Raw genomic sequence first — 20,950 nt, 5'->3', positions numbered from 1 at the left:
GTCTGTGCATGTGCTTGTATATATATATATTTTTTTTTAAATTTTCAAACAGTAGTTATCGATTATTTGATGATAGATACATTTGCCAACCATTGTTTTAAAACAAGATTAAAATGCCATTATTTTGAAAAACCACTGCTGTGGAGTAGGAAACGGAATTTGCGGGCTTCAAGCGCATGCGCAAATGTACTCGAAGCGAAGCAAAAAGACGGAAGACCGCATGCTATGGTTGTTCGGAGATTCTTCGAAATCACGATCTTAAAGTCATATGATTCACAGCGAATATATCAACGAATATCTCAATTCGTATTTTCCAAAGCCACGAAACGTGCATTGAGTTTGGAGCGATATCTGAAGTGAAGATTGAAGACGTGATAGAAGATGGACGACTACTGCTATGCTAAGATGGCGACGTCCGCTAAAAGAGAACATGAAAGAGAATCAGCGCCACCAACTTCCAGCAAATCACCAACGGGGATAAAGACGAAAGATGAAGGTGAGTGACTTGAAGTTTTGTCATTTCAAAATTATTTGAATTTCAAGCCCTTAAAGTCGAAATTAGCCGCCTTGTTGAAGAATGTAAAGAAAGAGCCGCCATGATTGTTAGCTTGAAGAAGGCAGTGGAGTTCACATCAGAGGAGATGAAAGAATGCAAAAGTCAAATGAAGAAAGTGGAAGAGCAAAACAAGTGCTTCCCACTAATGAAATATTTAGCTCGCATTACTAAGCTAAGTTATTGATGGAGTCCATCAAGTTATTGGATGGATGTTAGAGTGGACATAACAGCCACTATCTCTAAGTCATCCTCCATCTTGTAAACACTGTAGCAGCTAGTGGAAGATTAAAATGATGTTGTTGTGCCAGGATTTGATTTTGAATTGTATTTCCTAGTTCTTAGTAGGGCTGAGTTAGGGCTGGACAATTAATCTAATTGTAACCTCAATTTCAAGTAAGACATGTCACGATCTTAAAATTTTTATTGTAAAAAGATGAACAGCCTGCGGAACGTGCATGCAAATTCTTGAGCGTGTAATGGTTAAAGGGATGAGTGAGCGTATGATTGAAAAAAAGACCATGTCTACTAGAATGTGCTACTTTTTATTTGATGCAGTGCTAGTATGTCTAATCAGTAATCACTGAACTCAACAAAAAAGTAAGTCCACATGATTTTCGCTTTAACGTAACTTCGGAATTGGCCACTAAAACAGAATCTGCTGGTAAACGCAGAATTTCTCGGAAATGGACATAAATGTGAGTGAAATGTTGTCATTGTGAGGAGAAGGAACATTTGTTTGGGACAATAATGTGTCCGGTACCCCTCGTTCATCCCCGAAACACTCAACCACCCTGTCCTGAACTAAACAATGTGGAGACGGCCACTTGAAACAGTGACTAAACTATGAAGCTAAAGCTAGCAAGAACAATCCATACACCACCAAACACTTTTTGTGTTGTTGTGAACGGCATCACGATGTAAGATCAATGTACAAACAGGAAAGCAGTCGCAACTTGAGAGGCTTTCTTTATTTTACAGCCTCAAGTTTTCTCAAAAATCACACTTTCCGCTTTGATTGATTGATTTTAGAAAACATTGTTTTTGACATAAAGAGCAAACAATCTCTTGTGGTGAATTAAATGTGAGAGGTAAGAAATGGAATTCAGAAAAAATTAAACAGAAAACCTGAATTTGAATTGTTTTTCATATCGCTATACTCATTTTATATTTATTGTTAATATGATTGTTATTTTACGTGTTATTTATTTGTTACTAATGTATATCTGGTTGTTCTTTTAGATATTATATTTAAAATACAGTTTTGGTGATACTGGTTTTACTTTTCAAATTAATAAATAATTGTGTTATTTATCGTGATTCCAAAATCACTCGAAATAATTGTGGTTATTATGTTTTGCCATAATTGTCCAGCCCTAGACGAGGTATTGGAAAGGACTTCATGATAAACTATGTATCACCATACTTGAGTCACGATACAATGATCTATTGCGATATTGTGACATGGAGTTTTACTGCGATTTTCACAGTCACTGAAAAATGTAAAAAAAACTACTTAAAATTAATGTATAAAAGTACACTTCATGCCAAGTACACTCGATGCCAGTTGGGGCGGTATAGCTCGGTTGGTAGAGTGGCCGTGCCAGCAACTTGAGGGTTCCAGGTTTGATCCCCGCTTCCGCCTTCCTAGTCACTGCCGTTGTGTCCTTGGGCAATACACTTTACCCTCCTGCTCCCAGTGCCACCCACACTGGTTTAAATGTAATTTAGATATTGGGTTTCACTATGTCAGGGGTCGGCAACCCGCGGCTCCGGAGCCGCATGCGGCTCCTTGACCACTCTGATGCGGCTCAGCTACATACATGCCGACCCCCCCGATTTTCCCAGGAGGTTTATGGATCTCAGTGTCTCTCCTAGATTACTCCCAGGGAAAAAATAATCCTATTTACACTCTAATTACTAAATAAAGGGCGTGCCCTAATTGCAGTGCAGTAATTGTCCTCTATAGCATTTACATACAGCGTGCCAGTCCAGCCACATGTTGCATGTTGTTATTACTTGCACACACAGGAGACAGCAAAGCATACTTACTCATCAGCCACACAGCTTACACTGACGGTAGCCGTATCAACAACTTTAACATTGTTACGTTACAAATATGCGCCACACTGTGAACCCACACCAAAAAAGAATGAAAAACACATTTCTGAGAACATCCGACCATAACACAATATAAACACAACACAACCATTACCCAGAATCCCATGCAGCCCTAACTCTTCTGGTCTACATTATACACCCCCGCTACCACCAAATCCCCCCACACATCAACCCCCCCCCCCCCCCCCCCCCCTCTCTCAGTGCGTTGGTTGAGCGGAAGAATTAGGGCTGCATGGGATTCTGGGTATTGGTACCGTCAGTGTAAGATGTGTGGCTGCTGAGGTAGTACGCCTTGCTGTCACTTACGTGAGCAAGCTGAAATTGCATTCTACGTGTGGTCGAGCAGGTACACTGTTAGGGCAGACTGTAGAGGGCGCCCAATGCAGTGTCATCACGCTCTGATATTCGGGAGTCTCCCGGGAAAAATGAGAGGGTTGGCAAGTATGACGCTATCAAGTGCCATTCATTCAAAACTCGCGGTCTGCACTAACATCAAATTTTCACATTAAAGTGCGTGCCGGTGCGTGTGTCGGAGACCCCTGGTTGACATAGCACAAAGCATTTAAGCTTTGTATGCGGTGTTTTTCATTTTAAATTTAAAAATTTTTTTTGTGGCTCCCATTACTTTCTTTAATTTGTGAAACTTGCCAAAATGGCTCTTTGAGTGGTAAAGGTTGCCGACCCCTGCACTATGTAAAAGCACTTTGAGTCACTAGAGAACAGCGCTATATAAATATAATTCAATTCACTGATAATTTTTTGGACAAACTGTGTCAAAAACAAAGTAAATACAATTGCAGTTGTACAGAAAGTGGATCACATTTATTGCATTTTATATCTAAAGAAGTCCTCTACTTCTTAATTACAGACTTCTTTGAGATACTGTATAGAATATATTTTTTAGTTGTGCGATGTATTTCCATATTGACTTTTTCCCCACTGTTAGTTTGTAGTATCCTAATGTCCATCGAAGCAGATGTTTTCTACTTTCTGTGATTCTAGCTGAACTTTTCTGAGTCTATGACAGGTCATGTAAACATTGACCCATCATTCTGGCAAGGCACTACAGTTGCCAACACGCGCCGAGCAGGCATCTTGTCAGTGCAGCAGATAACTAAAGTCAGCGTACAAAAGTGAAAATAGAAGTGCTTGCAATAAGAGCAATATTAATAAAATATATATAATAAAAACATTTTGTCCCTGAAATAATCATTAAACTTGTTTGATGTGTTGGTACACATTATTTTACAGTACCTCAAATTCAAACTGCACTTTAATGTACTTTTATTAAATATAAAACTCCACAATCGGGTCACCGCTTGCCTTTTTCCAAGCACTGGTAAAAGTACTGACATTTTCAAGTATCCATCCATCCATCCATCTTCTTCCGCTTATTCGAGGTCGGGTCGCGGGGGTAGCAGCCTAAGCAGAGAAGCCCAGACTTCCCTCTCCCCAGCCACTTGGTCCAGCTCCTCCCGGGGGATACCGAGGCGTTCCCAGGCCAGCCGGGAGACATAGTCTTCCCAATGTGTCCTGGGTCTTCCCCCGTGGCCTCCTACCGGTCGGACGTGCCCGAAACACCTCCATAGGGAGACGTTTGGGTGGCATCCTGACCAGATGCCTGAACCACCTCATCTGGCCCCTCTCGATGTGGAGGAGCAGCGGCTTTACTTTGAGTTCCTCCTGGATGACAGAGCTTCTCACACTATCTCTAAGGGAGAGACCCACCACCCGGCGGAGGAAACTCCTTTCGGCCGCTTGTACCCGTGATCTTGTCCTTTCGGTCATAACCCAAAGCTCATGACCATAGGTGAGGATGGGAAAGTAGATGGACCGGTAAATTGAGAGCTTTGCCTTCCGACTCAGCTCCTTCTTCACCACAACGGATCGATACAGCTTCCGCATTACTGAAGACGCCGCACCGATCCGCCTGCCGATCTCACCATCCACTCTTCCCTCACTCGTGAACAAGACTCAGAGGTACTTGAACTCCTCCACTTGGGCAAGATCTCCTCCTCCACCCTTTTCCTCTCTGAGTTGCCACCTTATCGTGGTAGAGGAGTTTGCGTGTCCCAATGATCCTAGGAGCTATGTTGTCCAGGGCTTTAATCCCACTGGTAGGGTCTCCCAAGACAAACTGGTCCTAGGTGAGGGATCAGACAAAGAGCAGCTCGAAAACCTCTATGAAGAATACAAACGAACGACCCAGATTTCCCTCGCCCGGACGCGGGTCACCGGGGCCCCCCTCTGGAGCCAGGCCTGGAGGTGGGGAACGATGGCTAGCGCCTGGTGGCCGGGCCTGTTCCCATGGGGCAAGGCCGGGCACAGCCCGAAGAGGCAACGTAGGTCCCCCCTCCAATGGGCTCTCCACCCATAGCAGGGGTCATAGAGGTCGGGTACAATGTGAGCTGGGCGGCAGCCGAAGGCAGGGCACTTGGCGGTCCGATCCTCGGCTACATAAGCTAGCTCTTGGGACGTGAAATTTGACCTCGCTGGGAGGGAAGGAGCCTGAGCTGGTGCGCGAAGTGGAGAAGTTCCGGCTAGATATAGTCTGACTCACTGTCAGGTTCAAACACTGTTGACATCTATTAAACAAGACAAAAGACAAGCAATCAAACAGAGACAGAATTAAATTTGGACTCAATATTGAGGAGAGACATGGCCACTGTACTCTCTGTACAGTCTTGCACCACGCTCTGACGAAGAAGGTTTTCGTCTTCTCTTTTATTTAGATGTTCAATGTTTACGCAACAACACAATTCTCAACAGGAATGGGTAGTATGTAAACAGTCCTTGTTTTCGGTCACATTGAAGACAAAAGAAGAAGATCCCTCTGGCTCTGGCTTGTCCTGGATACAGCTTGATCAGGTTTTCGAGGACAATGGATGACCCCTCCCGTCTGTTTCTATCGTACACAGCGGAATCTTCCAAGCATTTTGCTTGGTACAACAAAGACAGCTTCTTGTCTGTTCATTGGAAACTCAGAATGGAAAGTTTTTGTGATAACTTACACGCAATTATTCCAACACTCACTTTGACGCACAGCAAGGGCTCTAGAACCAGTTCTCTCGAGAGGGGCTGGACTCTCTTCCACTCTGCCGTTGCCAGCAGTGAGAGGCGACAGGCTGGGGTGGCAATTCTTGTTGCCCCCCGGCTCAAAGCCTGCACGTTGGAGTTCAACCCGGTGGACGAGAAGGGTAGCTTCCCTCTGCCTTCGGGTGGGGGTACGGGGTCCTGATTGTTGTTAGTGCTTACGTGCCAAACGGCAGCTCAGAGTACCCACCCTTTTTAGATTCACTCGAGGGAGTACTGGAGAGTGCTCCCCCGAGTGATTCCCTCGTTCTACTGGGGGACGTTTTCAAGTAAATAAAGAATATACTTTTTTTTTTGGAAAATATTGTTAAAAATGTTAACTAGAAATAAAAATCCTACAGTATTCAGTACACCACTGATACTTTGTTTCCTGCAGAATGTTTGTGATGACAAGCAAAAAAAAACACTAAAGAACTTTGAGAAGAAAAAAGGTTGTTCTCTTTACCCCCACAAAATGTACAGAAAATACGCAAAAATGTGGTCCTAAAACCAGGTACAGACCAAAGCGTGGGTGAGCTGTACCGTTACACCTCTAGTAAACACAATTATAGATATGAACAAAATGACAGTTGTCAGCTGTGAGCATATATTACCTCCATCAAACATGGCGGAAATGTCTGTTACAAGATACTGTGGTAGTAAATAGTAGGGATGCAACTGTACTCGCTATTATCCTGCATGGCACAATCTGCCTTTGATTAAAAAAAAGTGATATTTATCGAGATCGGATGGTATGCAAAAAAATAACCGCGATCATTTTTTGGCCATATTGCCCAGCCCTATTCCATCAGCATTTCAGTTCAGTTTCAGCATTTGGGCAGTTTCTACAGTAATGAGTTATGTTCATACTTTGTATTTTTGTTTAGCACTTAGCAATAATGCTAATTGCTTGATCTGCTTATCACTCGGCTTCTAAAACTTGTAGCTCATCCTCCTTATATTCAGCCTCAAAATTATAAGGTTCTGGATCATAATTTTTCCCAAAGTATTCTTTGATGGCACTCATGAAGTCTGCCTTTATTATTAATAGTTGGTGGTGGTGTTGAAGGAAATAGCGAACGTTGTGATGCGTCTGTGTAAATAATGTGCCGCCGTTTATTTGAAATGATGAAAATACCTAAAAACTACATGTTATTATGAATGTGCCTGTTATTATATTACATATATACTTACGGCGTGTATATAAAAAGTTGCTGGAAGCTTTTGGATATTTTTTATAGGCTAAATAGAGTGCATCTCCATTACCTGCATTGATAGCTGACTTTTGCTAGTGTTTATTTACGAGTTAGAATGAGTGCTTAACTACAGTTCCCAGTAGCGTGGCGTTAACTTAGCTATTTTTCCACCCATGTAGTGACGTAGGGTCCATCAAACGCTACAAAGAGAGAACATAGACTGCTAATCAAGGGCTGGAAGAAATAAAACAATATTGCTATAATAATTTTAGTTTATTGTTACTATGTTTGTTTTTTATGTGTTATTTATTTGTTACTAATGTATATCTGGTTGGTCTTTTAGATTAAATTTAAAATTGAGTTTTGGTGGTACTGTTTTTACGTTTTCAAATTAATAAATAATGGTGTTATTTATCGTGATTCCAAAATCACTCAAAATAATTGTTATTATTATGTTTTGCCATAATTGTGCTAATATTTGGCATCAAGCCAAGCAGCTGTGTGTGCGTGTCTACGTATCTACATGTGCACAGCAGGGGAGCTGCTTAACTTATGAGAGTAGTATGTGTGTTTGTGAGAATGTCAACGTGTTGTCTGAGTGACGTCAGTGAGTGAGCGGGCGAGTAAAGAGAGAGCAGCAGGACAGGTGTAACAACTACATTATACCTGTCACTATTTAAACTCCTTGTGCAGATCTGAATGCTTATTATTTAAATGTTGACCTAAGTCTGAAGCAAAGGTGGTCATACTAATCACCACATTTGGCAAGGCTTGTTTTAAAGCAGCTGTTGTGAGAGTAGAGTATGTGTGTGTGCACCTTTAAGAGTGGCAGTATGTGGGGTGAGTGACGTGAGTAAGTGAGTGGGCGAGTAAGGAGAGTTAGTGGTAGCATGTGCAGGAGTGTTAATAGCATGGTGGATGTCCGGTTGTGCCCTGTGGAAATAATAAATAAATTGAGCAAGTTGTAACTAATCGACGGCCTCGTCCTTCCGACCAAAGAGCGGAGCTTTATGGACCCAGTGTTACCCCCGACAAAACATGGGCCCTGGAGGGAACGTCTCCCCTGCGCTCCTCGACCACGGTCTGGGAGCCCACAAACAGGAAAGGTGTAAAACAACCCTTGCAGAGCGGCGGATCCCTGTTTAAAGTGTCACCTTTATTGTTAGTTTAGAAGCCCAAATACCTCCATATTGCACTTCACGCACCCTCTTTATTAACCAGTAGAATTGTCCTTTGTTGCCTTTCTTCCTCTCCGCCATGTTATTGCTTGTATGCACTTTGTGTGTGCGTTTTGACACACTCAACATCATGCGCCTCGACTCTGTAGTCACCGCCGCACAGCGGCATCTAGATGAAAGAACGGTACCGGTGCTTTTCAAAGGTGGTATAGTACCGATTTCAATTGATTACCGGTAGTACCGCGATACTTTATTAGTAGCAGTATACTGTACAACCCTACTACACACACATACAGTACGTAGAAGAAAGTGTGTTTTTGTTGTTTGTGTCTTGCAGACGTCCAGCAGCTGATCGGTAATCCAGAAGAAGTTTCCCCTCAGTTAGGGGGGAGCTCCACTTTGAAGCAGGAGACTCCACAACCACCCTGCATTAAAAAGGAAGAGGAGGACCTCTGCATCACTCAGGAGGGAGAGTGTCTTCTAGGACGAGAGGAAGCTGATTACACCAAGTTTCCACTGAGTATACTCTCTGTGAAGACTGAAGATGATGAAGAGAAACCACAAGTAGACAACCTCTTAGCTCCACTATCAGATAGTGAGGCTGAAGATGAGGTTGAAGTAACTTTGAGCAGCGATACAGACTGTGAAGGTGATATGAGGACTCACACTGACAACAAACACTCTGAATGCTCTTCAAAGAAGAGAGGTAAAACATGTTTGAGCTGCTCAGTTTGTGCTAAAAGTTTTACTACAGAGTGCAATTTGACTCGACACATGAGAACACACACAGGAGAAAAAACATGTTATTGTTCAGTTTGTGGCAAAAGCTTTTCTCAAAATAGCCATTTGACTCAACACATGAGAACACACACAGGAGAAAAAACATGTTATTGTTCAGTTTGTGGCAAAGGCTTTTTTCGAAATATTCATTTGACTCAACACATGACAACACACACAGGTGAAAAACCATTTAATTGTTCAATTTGTGGCAAAAGCTTTACTGTTAAGAATAATTTGACTAAACACATGAGAACACACACAGGGGAAAAACCGTTCAGTTGTTCAGTTTGTGGCAAACGTTTTTTTAGTAAGAGCAATTTGACTGAACACATGAAAACGCACACAGGTGAAAAACCATTTAGTTGTACAGTTTGTGGCAAAAGTTTTTTTGGTAAGAGCAATTTGACTGAACACATGAGAACACACACAGGTGAAAAACCATTTAGTTGTACAGTTTGTGGCAAAAGCTTTTCTGTTAAGAGCAATTTGACTAAACACATGACAACACACACAGGTGAAAAACCATATAAGTGTTCAGTTTGTGGCAAAAGCTTTTCTAGAAATAGCCAATTGACTCGACACATGATAACACACACTGGAGAAAAAACATTTAGTTGTTCAGTGTGCTGTAAAAGGTTCCCACATAATACAGATGCAGTAAAACACAAAAGAACACACAAGGGAAAATAACCAATTAGCTGTTTAGTTTGTGGTATGTTGCTCATATGTGGTGACATCCACCCTACCCAGGACCTCCTCACTGCTTCTTTCACAAATATCTGAGGTATACAAACTTGGATTATTTGAAGCATAATCTTATCCACTCATGACCCCATGTCTTCTCTGTATCTGAAACCTTCCTGAACAGTAAGATAGATGATGCTTCAAGTGTTTGGTTACTCCTTCTTCAGTCCAGGGACCTGGGGCCTCATGTGTCAAGTTTGTGCACGCTCAATAACCTGCACTACACCCTTTTTTACTGCCAAGTTGAGATGTATCAAAACTGATGCTGGGTAACTGTTTGCATAACCAAGTGCCAACGTTTACTCCTCAGACTGATTGATGTGCAAATCAGAGACATATGAACAATTAACCCCCAACACCCACAACTCAACCCCCACCTCCCTCGACATTCGGGCATAACAGGTTCAATCCTGCCCGCGAGATGAGTTTGCGAAGTGTAAAATTCAGCTGCATTTTCAATGAAAGAAACTGCTGTTCTAATTGTGTCAACTGGATGTCACAATAGCAATTCTGTTAGGCAAGCAAATAGTTTGTTTCTGGGCAAGTAAGTATATCAAGCAAGAGGTTCAGTCTTTATTAAAGGATATATATATATATATATATATATATATATATATATATATATATATATATATATATATATATATATATATATATATACATATATATATATATTATATTACTATTATATTTTAGAATATATTATATAACTATATATTATATATAATATAATGTGTATGTAACCAACAGGAAATGGGTGTCAGACTATGTGTTTACTGTAAATGTTGGAGGTGTGTTGAGAGGAGCGGTGCTGTCAGACAAGGGCTAGACAGGCAGGGTTGTCCGGGGGCGGAAGCGTGGTCGTGAGGCAGGAGCGAATCGTCATAGTCCGGGGGCAAGCGAGGAGTGGAGAACCAGGAAGCACGAGGAAGACAGGGAAGATCCAGGAGCACAAGACACACAGCTTGACTCAGGGACGCACACAAGGAACTGCGAGGCGAGGAAGGACAGGACAATTACGCAGGGAAAACACAGAGTTCAGGCTTTGAAAAAGGCAACTAGGGAGCTTGAGACGAGCTTACGGTACGATGTACAGGTCGCTACGTTCTGGCACTGGATCTCTGGTAGCGGTGGTTTAAGTAGGCGTCCCTCTCATCAGTGCAGTGGAAAGCAGCTGCCCGCAGCAGCTGGGGTTACGCGCGCGCGAGCGCTCTTGGAGGTGCGCTCAGCGCAGCTCACAGATGATTGCGCACTGGTGTGTGTCCGGGCCGTGACATCCCCTCTTCTGACAATTTTTTACACGGGTAAGTGCGCCGTGTATTTCTTGAATCTCCGGCTCTTAGCTTTGTATGGACTCATTGATCGTTTAGAAACTGAGTTCAGAGAGGAAGTGACGCCAGAACGACCGCGCCCCACACAGGAAGTGACGTCAGAAAGAACGTGCCACAGCCAGCTTCATAATAAAGCAGTTTCGTAACTCGGAGCTATCAATCCATTTGTCCCTTTTGGGGCCGCGTGGGGGTGCTGGAGCCTATCTCAGCTGCACATGGGCGGAAGGTGGGGTTCACCCTGGACAAGTCGCCACCTCATCACAGGGCCAACACAGATAGACAACATTCACTCTCACATTCACACACTAGGGCCCATTTAGTGTTGCCAATCAACCTATCCCCAGGTGCATGTCTTTGGAGGTGGGAGGAAGCCGGAGTACCCGGAGGGAACCCACGCAGTCACCGGGAGAACATGCAAACTCCACACAGAAAGATCCCGAGCCCGGGATTGAACTCAGAACTACTCAGGACCTTTGTATTGTGAGGCACATGCACTAACCCCTGTTCCACCGTGCAAGCTCACTTTTTAGCCACGGCTACAGCACCGGCAACAACACACTCTAGTTGCTGTTATGCTCCGCTCGCGGCGGTTTGATGAGGTCATCAAGCGTCGCCAGTAAACCTCTCATGCTGCAGTCGTGCTGCAACTCCTGTGTTGTGTGTGGGGCTCGTCATAAATTTTACTTTTTGAAACCAATACCGATAATTTCCGATATTACATTTTAAAGCATTTATCGGCTGATAATATCGGCAGTCCGATATTATCGGACATATACTTGAGACTGGTTTTGATAAAAAGGAAAAATCCCACATTTCAGGTCAATGAGTGATTTGGTGGGAGTGTAGCTGTTGCTGAGAGAGTTTGCATGCTTTAAATATGTGTCATAAATAAATAAATATTGATAAATAAGTTAATGAATCAGAGTAATAAAATATGATTAGAAAATGTGTGCTTGTAAAATCTCCTGAGCAAAATGTAAATGGATTGTGTTAATTGTTTTGCAAAGCGGAAGGATTGTTGTGATGTTGCGACCCCACGGACTGTAAACAAGGCAGAACATGCAAGAGGGGAGGGTGCTTGAGCACGTTGTCTTCAGCTCCTCCAAACATTGAAGTGTATTCCATGATTTGTGCAACACTTCAAGCAAGTGATTATTAGAACCTCTTTTTGTTAAAAGCAGCCAGCGAGGTATTGTATTTTTGTCATTTAATTTCTTTCTGAGTGTTTATTGATGTGAAATCAAAGTCTGGTGTACTGTATTGTACTGTATTTTGTAAGTTCTCACGGCGTGTTGGCGTGGATGGTGTGTACAGCAAGAAGGAGTCAATAAACGCCCGTTTTACAAAAAAGAACTTTCCTGTGTTGCCGTGTATCGAAAGGAGCTCCACTAACTGTCTGGTGTTTTACAGGATTCATGGAAGTTTATTGTCATAGCAGCACACGATACACATGAGATGGCACACAATTTAGTAGCACGTGAACAATAGGATTGGTCCTGGTGGAGATCTACACTCTTAGTGCTTTTCTTCTTTATTCAGAGTAATCATTTGACTTTCTAAATGTTTTGAACTAAAACAACTAAGTGGCTTGAAAAATATTAATCTGTTTCTTGTAGTATTTAAAATGTGTGATTTTTTTCTTCGATGTTTGCCCTTTCTCTGCTTTGAACAACAGCCATGGAAAAAGTCTGTGCACGTGCTTGTATATATATATATTTTTTTTGAAATAGTAGTTGCAGATTGTTTGATGTTAGATACTTTTGCCAACCATTGTTTTAAAACAAGATTAAAATGCCTTTATTTTGAAAATCAACTTTTGTGGAGTAGGAAACGGAAGTTGCTGGCTTCTAGCGCATGCGCAAATGTACTTGAAGCCAAGCAAAAAGACGAAGACCGCATGCTATGGTTGTTCGGAGATTCTTCGAATTCACGATCTTAAAGTCATATGATTCACAGCAAATATAGCAACAAATATCTCAATTGGTATTTTCCAAAGCCACGAAACGTGCATTGAGTTTGGAGCGACATCTGAAGTGAAGATTGAAGACGTGATAGAAGATGGACGACTACTGCTATGCTAAGATGGCGACGTCCGCTAAAAGAGAACATGAAAGAGAATCAGCGCCACCAACTTCCAGCAAATCACCAACGGAGATAAAGACGAAAGATGAAGGTGAGTGACTTGAAGTTTTGAAAGCTAGTTCAAGCCCTTAAATAAGAGACATTAGCCGACCTTGTTGAAGAATGTAAAGAAAGAGCCGCCATGATTGTTAGCTTGAAGAAGGCAGTGGAGTTCACATCAGAGGAGATGAAAGAATGCAAAAGTCAAATTTACAAACTAAAAGCAAAACAACAACTCTGTTAGGCTCGTTTGGTGTGTTTTTATATTCATCATGTCGTGGTTTTGAGGTAAGGTGAGTATTTAGTCACATTTAACAAAGTCTCTGTACAGTTTGTCGTGTCGTCAAGTAACAGAAAAGAATGGACGTGTTCAAGTCGCGAGCAACGACTCGTTAGCAGCGTGTTTTGAAGACTAGCCTACAGTTGTTTGGTCGATGTCTGAATTTGTTCATCAAAACAGAAGAGTTCTTCTTTCCTATGTTTGGCAAATGACACTAATACAAAAGTTAGCGAGCATTATTACTAAGCTAAGTTATTCGATGGATTTTCGAGTGGACATAACAGCCACTATCTCTAAGGCCCCTTCTACACTAAGCAGGCTAAGGTTATCCAGGGTATATCCCACCTAACCTTATCCTTGTCCACACACACACAATGGTCGTTTAAGACCCCCTCCGTCCACCGACGCAACGCGACCTAATACGCATGCGTGGAAAATGCGCACATCATAGCCATCTCCAGTGTTGCTTTGTGTGCAAGTTCTTAAATGTAACTTATCTGCACAATATCCAGTGTTGTGGTATTTCAATGAACTGGAATCCAGTGTGCTGTGGGGCCTTATTGTAGTGAATCACACCTGAGCCATCCATCCATCATCTTCCGCTTATCCGAGGTCGGATCGCGGGGGCAGCAGCCTAAGCAGGGTAGCCCAGACTTCCCTCTCCCGAGCCACTTCGACCAGCTCTTCCCGAGGCGTTCCCAGGCCAGGTGACATTCTCTTCCCAACGTGTCCTGGGTCTTCCCCGTGGCCTCCTACCGGTCGGACGTGCCCTAAACACCTCCCTAGGGAGACGTTTGGGTGGCATCCTGACCAGATGCCCGAACCACCTCATCTGGCCCCTCTCCATGTGGAGGAGCAGCGGCTTTACTTTGAGCTCCTGCCGGATGACAGAGCTTCTCACCCTATCTCTAAGGGAGAGACCCGCCACCCGGCGGAGGAAACTCATTTCGGCCGCTTGTACCCGTGATCTTGTCCTTTTGGTCATAACCCAAAGCTCATGACCATGGGGGCTGCGAACCGATCCAGTGAGAGCTGAAGATCCTGGCCAGGTGAAGCCATCAGGACCACATCATCTGGAAAAAGCAGAGACCTAATCCTGCAGCCACCAAACCGGATCCCCTCAACGCAGTGACTGCGCCTAGAAATTATGTCCATAAAAGTTATGAACAGAATGGGCGACAAAGGGCAGCCTTGGCCGAGTCCAACCCTCACTGGAAACGCCACGCTGTCCCAATAATATTATGTATAGTATATCAATATATGTGTATATATACATGAATACACACATATGTATGGGCTATATACAAACCCTGTTTCCATATGAGTTGGGAAATTGTGTTAGATGTAAATATAAACGGAATACAATGATTTGCAAATCATTTTCAACCCATATTCAATTGAATGCACTACAAAGACAAGATATTTGATGTTCAAACTCATAAACTTAATTTTTTTTTTACAAATAATAATTAACTTACAATTTCATGGCTGCAACACGTGCCAAAGTAGTTGGGAAAGGGCATGTTCACCACTGTGTTACATGGCCTTTCCTTTTAACAACACTCAGTAAACGATTGGGAACTGAGCAAACTAATTGTTGAAGCTTTGAAAGTGGAATTCTTTCCCATTCTTGTTTTATGTAGAGCTTCAGTCGTTCAACAGTCCGGGGTCTACGCTGTCGTATTTTACACTTCATAATGCGCCACACTTTTTCGATGGGAGACAGGTCTGGACTGCAGGCGGGCCAGGAAAGTACCCGCACTCTTTTTTTTAACGAAGCCACGCTGTTGTAACACGTGCTGAATGTGGCTTGGCATTGTCTTGCTGAAATAAGCAGGGGCGTCCATGAAAAAGACGGCGCTTAAATGGTAGCATATATTGTTCCAAAACCTGTATGTACCTTTCAGCATTAATGGTGCCTTCACAGATGTGTAAGTTACCCATGTCTTGGGCACTAATGCACCCCCATACCATCACACATGCTGGCTTTTCAACTTTGCGTCGATAACAGTCTGGATGGTTCGCTTCCCCTTTGGTCCGGATGACACAATGTCGAATATTTCCAAAAACAATTTGAAATGTGGACTCGTCAGACCACAGAACACTTTTCCACTTTGCATGAGTCCATCTTAGATGATCTCGAGCCCAAAGAAACCGGCAGCGTTTCTGGATGTTGTTGATAAATGGCTTTCGCTTTGCATAGTAGAGCTTTAACTTGCACTTACAGATGTAGCGACCAACTGTATTTAGTGACAGTGGTTTTCTGAAGTGTTCCTGAGCCCATGTGGTGATATCCTTTAGAGATTGATGTCGGTTTTTGATACAGTGCCGTCTGAGGGATCGAAGGTCACGGTCATTCAATGTTGGTTTCCGGCCATGCTGCTTACGTGCAGTGATTTCTCCAGATTCTCTGAACCTTTTGATGATATTATGGACCGTAGATGTTGAAATCCCTAAATTTCTTGCAATTGCACTTTGAGAAACGTTGTCCTTAAGCTGTTTGACTATTTGCTCACGCAGTTGTGGACAAAGGGGTGTACCTCGCCCCATCCTTTCTTGTGAAAGACTGAGCATTTTTTGGGAAGCTGTTTTTATACCCAATCATGGCACCCACCTGTTCCCAAATAGCCTGCACACCTGTGGGATGTTCCAAATAAGTGTTTGATGAGCATTCCTCAACTTTATCAGTATTTATTGCCACCTTTCCCAACTTCTTTGTCATGTGTTGCTGGCATCAAATTCTAAAGTTAATGATTATTTGCCAAAAAAAAAAAAGTTTATCAGTTTGAACATCAAATATCTTGTCTTTGTAGCATATTCAACTGAATATGGGTTGAAAATGATTTGCAAATCATTGTATTCCGTTTATACTTACATCTAACACATTTTCCCAACTCATATGGAAACGGGGTTTATATATACACTACCGTTCAAAAGTTTGGGGTCACCCAAACAATTTTGTGGAATAGCCTTCATTTCTAAGAACAAGAATAGACTGTCGAGTTTCAGTTGAAAGTTCTCTTTTTCTGGCCATTTTGAGCGTTTAATTGACCCCACAAATGTGATGCTCCAGAAACTCAATCTGCTCAAAGGAAGGTCAGTTTTGTAGCTTCTGTAACGAGCTAAACTCTTTTCAGATGTGTGAACATGATTGCACAAGGGTTTTCTAATCATCAATTAGCCTTCTGAGCCAATGAGCAAACACATTGTACCATTAGAACACTGGAGTGATAGTTGATGGAAATGGACCTCTATACACCTATGTAGATATTGCACCAAAAACCAGACATTTGCAGCTAGAATAGTCATTTACCACATTAGCAATGTATAGAGTGTATTTCTTTAAAGTTAAGAGTAGTTTAAAGTTATCTTCATTGAAAAGTACAGTGATTTTCCTTCAAAAATAAGGACATTTCAATGTGATCCCAAACTTTTGAACGCTAGTGTATATATCAGTGACGTGCGGTGAAGTTCATGACTGGTGAGGCACTGACTTCATCACAGTCAGATTTACAAACATATGAACCCTAAAGAGTATCTTATTCACCATGTGATTGGCAGCAGTTAACGGGTTATGTTTAAAAGCTCATACCAGCATTCTTTACACATACAAACTGTAGCACACAAAAAAGCTCATTTAATTAAAAAAAACATTATTGTGGTCTTACCTTTCTTGCTGGACATCCACACAGCCAGCCTTTGCGTGTGTACTACACCGTTTGAAAAGAGCGGGTCTTCTGTCCCGAAGTCAAAAGCAAACCTTTTAGCTCCGGCGTTGGTCTACCTTTAATTATTACCTCCTGCTTTGATTGAAAGTCCAGTTTAGAAAACTGTTTTATTTTACATATGTAAAACTTTTTAATAAAAGTTCAGGCGAGAGGAAATAAACAATCGCTGCACTTATTGCTAACTTTTTTTCTTTTTCTTCTGCGGCCGAGGAATGATCTCTGGGATCACTACCGCCCCCTACCACCAGGAGGCCGGATTACTGCGAGCCTCAGCCAGTACGTCTTTTGCAGCAGTTTTTTGAATGCTCAGCACAAAAAATATGTTACACACATACAGTTGTTGACAAAATACACTGTACATTATATACCTCAGCTAACTAAACTATGCCATAGTTTAGTTAGCTGATATGATTCATATAGCAATGCAGTCTCACTGCACAGCAGGCCAGCAGTTAGCCGAGTCATTGCGCAATCCATGTTGAGGCACAACTGAGTGACGTGCCTCAACTGGCTGCTGATCACCGCACCGTCTCTTCTCAGGATTTGAACGGCAAATGTGAAAATAAAAATAATCTAAAACTGGTGAAGTTAAATGGAAAATAACTTTAGTTTAATGACTGGATACATATAACAATTACATTTATTTTATTTTTTTTTAACTTTTTTTTTCTTTCCATGATGGCAGGTGAGGCCCCGCCTCCCCTGCCTCTACTGACTGCACGTCACTGATATATATACATATATATGTGTGTGTGTGTGTGTGTGTGTGTGTGTGTGTGTGTGTGTGTGTGTGTGTGTGTGTGTGTGTGTGTGTGTGTGTGTGTGTGTGTGTGTGTGTGTGTGTGTATATTTATATACATGTACGGTAGATGTTACTTTGCATGTAGTCGGCTTTCGGCCCTCGGCCAAATTTTTTAGCCAAATGTTGCCCTCGAGCCAAAAAGTTTAGAGACCCCTGCACTGGCCTTTCTAGAGCTTTTCAGCTCTTTAGTATTCAAACCATTACTGCATTTAAACATGTTCTACAACCTGTCACTATTTACACTTCACGCACCCTCTTTATTAACCAGTAGAATTGTCCTTTGTTGCCTTTCTTCCTCTCCACCATGTTATTGCTTGTATGCACTTTGTGTGTGCGTTTTGACACACTCAACATCATGCGCCTCCGCTCTGTAGTCACCGCCGCACAGCAGCATTCAGATGAAAGAATGTTACCGCTACTTTTCAAAGGTGGTATAGTACCGATTTCAATTGATTAGTACCACAATACTTTATTAGTAGCAGTATACTGTACAACCCTACTACACACACATACAGTACATAGAAGAAAGTGTGTTTTTGTTGTTTGTGTCTTGCAGACGTCCAGCAGCTGATCGGTAATCCAGAAGAAGTTTCCCCTCAGTTAGGGGGGAGCTCCACTTTGAAGCAGGAGACTCCACAACCACCCTGCATTAAAAAGGAAGAGGAGGAACTCTGCATCACTCAGGAGGGAGAGTGTCTTCTAGGACGAGAGGAAGCTGATTACACCAAGTTTCCACTGAGTATTCTCTCTGTGAAGACTGAAGATGATGAAGAAAAACCACAAGTAGACAACTTCTTAGCTCCACTATCAGATAGTGAGGCTGAAGACGAGGTTGAAGAACCTTTGAGCAGCGATACAGACTGTGAAGGTGATATGAGGACTCACACTGACAACAAACACTCTGAATGCTCTACAAAGAAGAGAGGTAAAACATGTTTGAGCTGCTCGGTTTGTGCTAAAAGTTTTACTAAAAAGAGCCATCTGACTCGACACATGAGAACACACACAGGAGAAAAAACATTTAAGTGTTCAGTTTGTGGCAAAAGTTTTTCTCGAAATAGCATTTTGACTGAACACATGAGAACACACACAGGAGAAAGGCCATTTAAGTGTTCAGTTTGTGGCAAAAGCTTTTCTCGAAATACCATTTTGACTAAACACATACGAACACACACAAGAGAAAAACCATTTAATTGTTCAATTTGTGTCAAACGCTTTTCTGTTAAGAGTAATTTGACTGAACACATGAAAACACACACAGGAGAAAAACCATTTAAGTGTTCAGTTTGTGGCAAAAGCTTTTCTCGAAATAGCCATTTGACTGAACATATGACAACACACACAGGAGAAAAAACATTTATTTGTTCAGTTTGTGGCAACAGCTTTTCTCAAAATAGCTCTTTGACTCAACACATGAGAACACACACAGGAGAAAAATCATGTTATTGTTCAGTTTGTGGCAAAAGCTTTTCTCGAAATAGCTCTTTGACTGAACACATGAGAACACACACAGGAGAAAAAACATTTAATTGTTCAGTTTGTTGCAAAAGCTTTTCTGTTAAGAGTAATTTGACTGAACACATGAGAACACACACAGGTGAAAAACCATTTAATTGTTCAGTTTGTGGCAAAGGTTTTTCTGTTAAGAGCAATTTGACTGAACACATGAGAACACACACTGGACTAAAACCATTGAATTGTTCAGTGTGTGGTACAAGCTTTTCTCATAAAGGCTCTTTGTGGCGACACATGAGAACACACGCTGGAGAAAAAACATTTAGTTGTTCAGTGTGCTGTAAAAGGTTCCAACATAATGCAGACGCAGTTAAACACATAAGAACACACAAGGGAAAATAACCAATTAGCTGTTTAGTTTGTGGTATGTTGCTCATATGTGGTGACATCCACCCTACCCAGGACCTCCTCACTGCTTCTTTCACAAATATCTGAGGTATTCATACAAACTTGGATTATTTGGAGCATAATCTTATCTACTCATGACCCCATGTCTTCTCTGTATCTGAAACCTTCCTGAACAGTAAGATAGATGATGCTTCAAGTGCTTGGTTACTCCTTCTTCAGTCCAGGGACCTGGGGCCTCATGTGTCAAGTTTGTGCACGCTCAAAAACCTGCACTACACCCTTTTTCACTGCAAAATTGAGATGTATCAAAACTGACGTTGACACATAAGTGATGCTGGGTAACTGTTTGCATAACAAACTGCCAACTTTTACTCCTCAGACTGATTGATGTGCAAATCAGAGACATATGAACAATTAACCCCAAACACCCACAACCCAACCCCCACCTCCCTCGAAATTCGGGCATAACAGGTTCGAGATGAGTTTGCGAAGTGTAAAATTCAGCTGCATTTTTAATGAAAGAAACTGCTTTTCTAATTGTGTCCACTGGATGTCACAATAGCAATTCTGTTAGGCAAGCAAATAGTTTATACCGGGGCGAGCAAGTATACCAAGCAAGAGGTACACGGTAAAGCGGGGCTGTGACTCCTCCCCCTCCACCCAACGTAAAACAGGAGTAAAATAACCAATCAGTAACCCCACTTAAAATAGAATAGAATGGACTAGAGTTTCATTGTCATTATTACAGTCAACCGGTTCAAAGACCAACGCAATTGGAGCAGATCCCCTAAGGTGCATACACAATCATTTTAGTAATATAAATAGTGAAAAAAGATAAGAAAGAAGATATGTATCTATATACAAACCCCGTTTCCATATGAGTTGGGAAATTGTGTTAGATGTAAATATAAACGGAATACAATGGCAAGATGCACCGCCATCTTGCCAAAAGACACTGCACACTGATATAGTTCTGTGAAAATGATTGTCTTCTGTGCAAATGTAAAGAAAGTGAACAGTGTGTGATTTACTGCAATACTGTCAGTCTTTTAACTTTTTATTTGTGCTTTGTCGAAATCAATCAATGTTTATTTATATAGCCCTAAATCACAAGTGTCTCAAAGGGCTGCACAAGCCACAACGACATCCGCGGTACAGATTGATTGATTGATTGAAACTTG

At 42.0% G+C, this 20,950-nt stretch overlaps 2 protein-coding genes across 2 annotated transcripts in view; both read left to right on the top strand.

The window, feature by feature from the left end:
* Window positions 1-206: 206 nt before the first annotated feature.
* On the top strand, window positions 207-10,221 carry LOC133632522 (zinc finger protein OZF-like). Its single transcript, XM_062024989.1, has 2 exons — window positions 207-496; window positions 8,458-10,221. The coding sequence occupies exons 1-2, from the start codon at window positions 382-384 to the stop codon at window positions 9,588-9,590; spliced, it is 1,248 nt and encodes a 415-aa protein (XP_061880973.1). The 5' UTR covers window positions 207-381; the 3' UTR covers window positions 9,591-10,221.
* Window positions 10,222-12,843: 2,622 nt separating this feature from the next.
* The window catches only part of LOC133632505 (zinc finger protein OZF-like), a 55,012-nt gene continuing 46,905 nt past the window's right edge, over window positions 12,844-20,950 (top strand). Inside the window, exon 1 of the mRNA XM_062024965.1 lies at window positions 12,844-13,148. Coding sequence (XP_061880949.1) covers window positions 13,034-13,148 — 115 coding nt within the window. The 5' untranslated portion in view covers window positions 12,844-13,033. The remainder of the gene's footprint in view (window positions 13,149-20,950) is intronic.

This window comes from Entelurus aequoreus, linkage group LG17, assembly GCF_033978785.1.
Source record: "Entelurus aequoreus isolate RoL-2023_Sb linkage group LG17, RoL_Eaeq_v1.1, whole genome shotgun sequence".
NCBI classification, from domain to species: domain Eukaryota; kingdom Metazoa; phylum Chordata; class Actinopteri; order Syngnathiformes; family Syngnathidae; genus Entelurus; species Entelurus aequoreus.
This window is presented reverse-complemented; position numbering and strand designations above follow the sequence as displayed.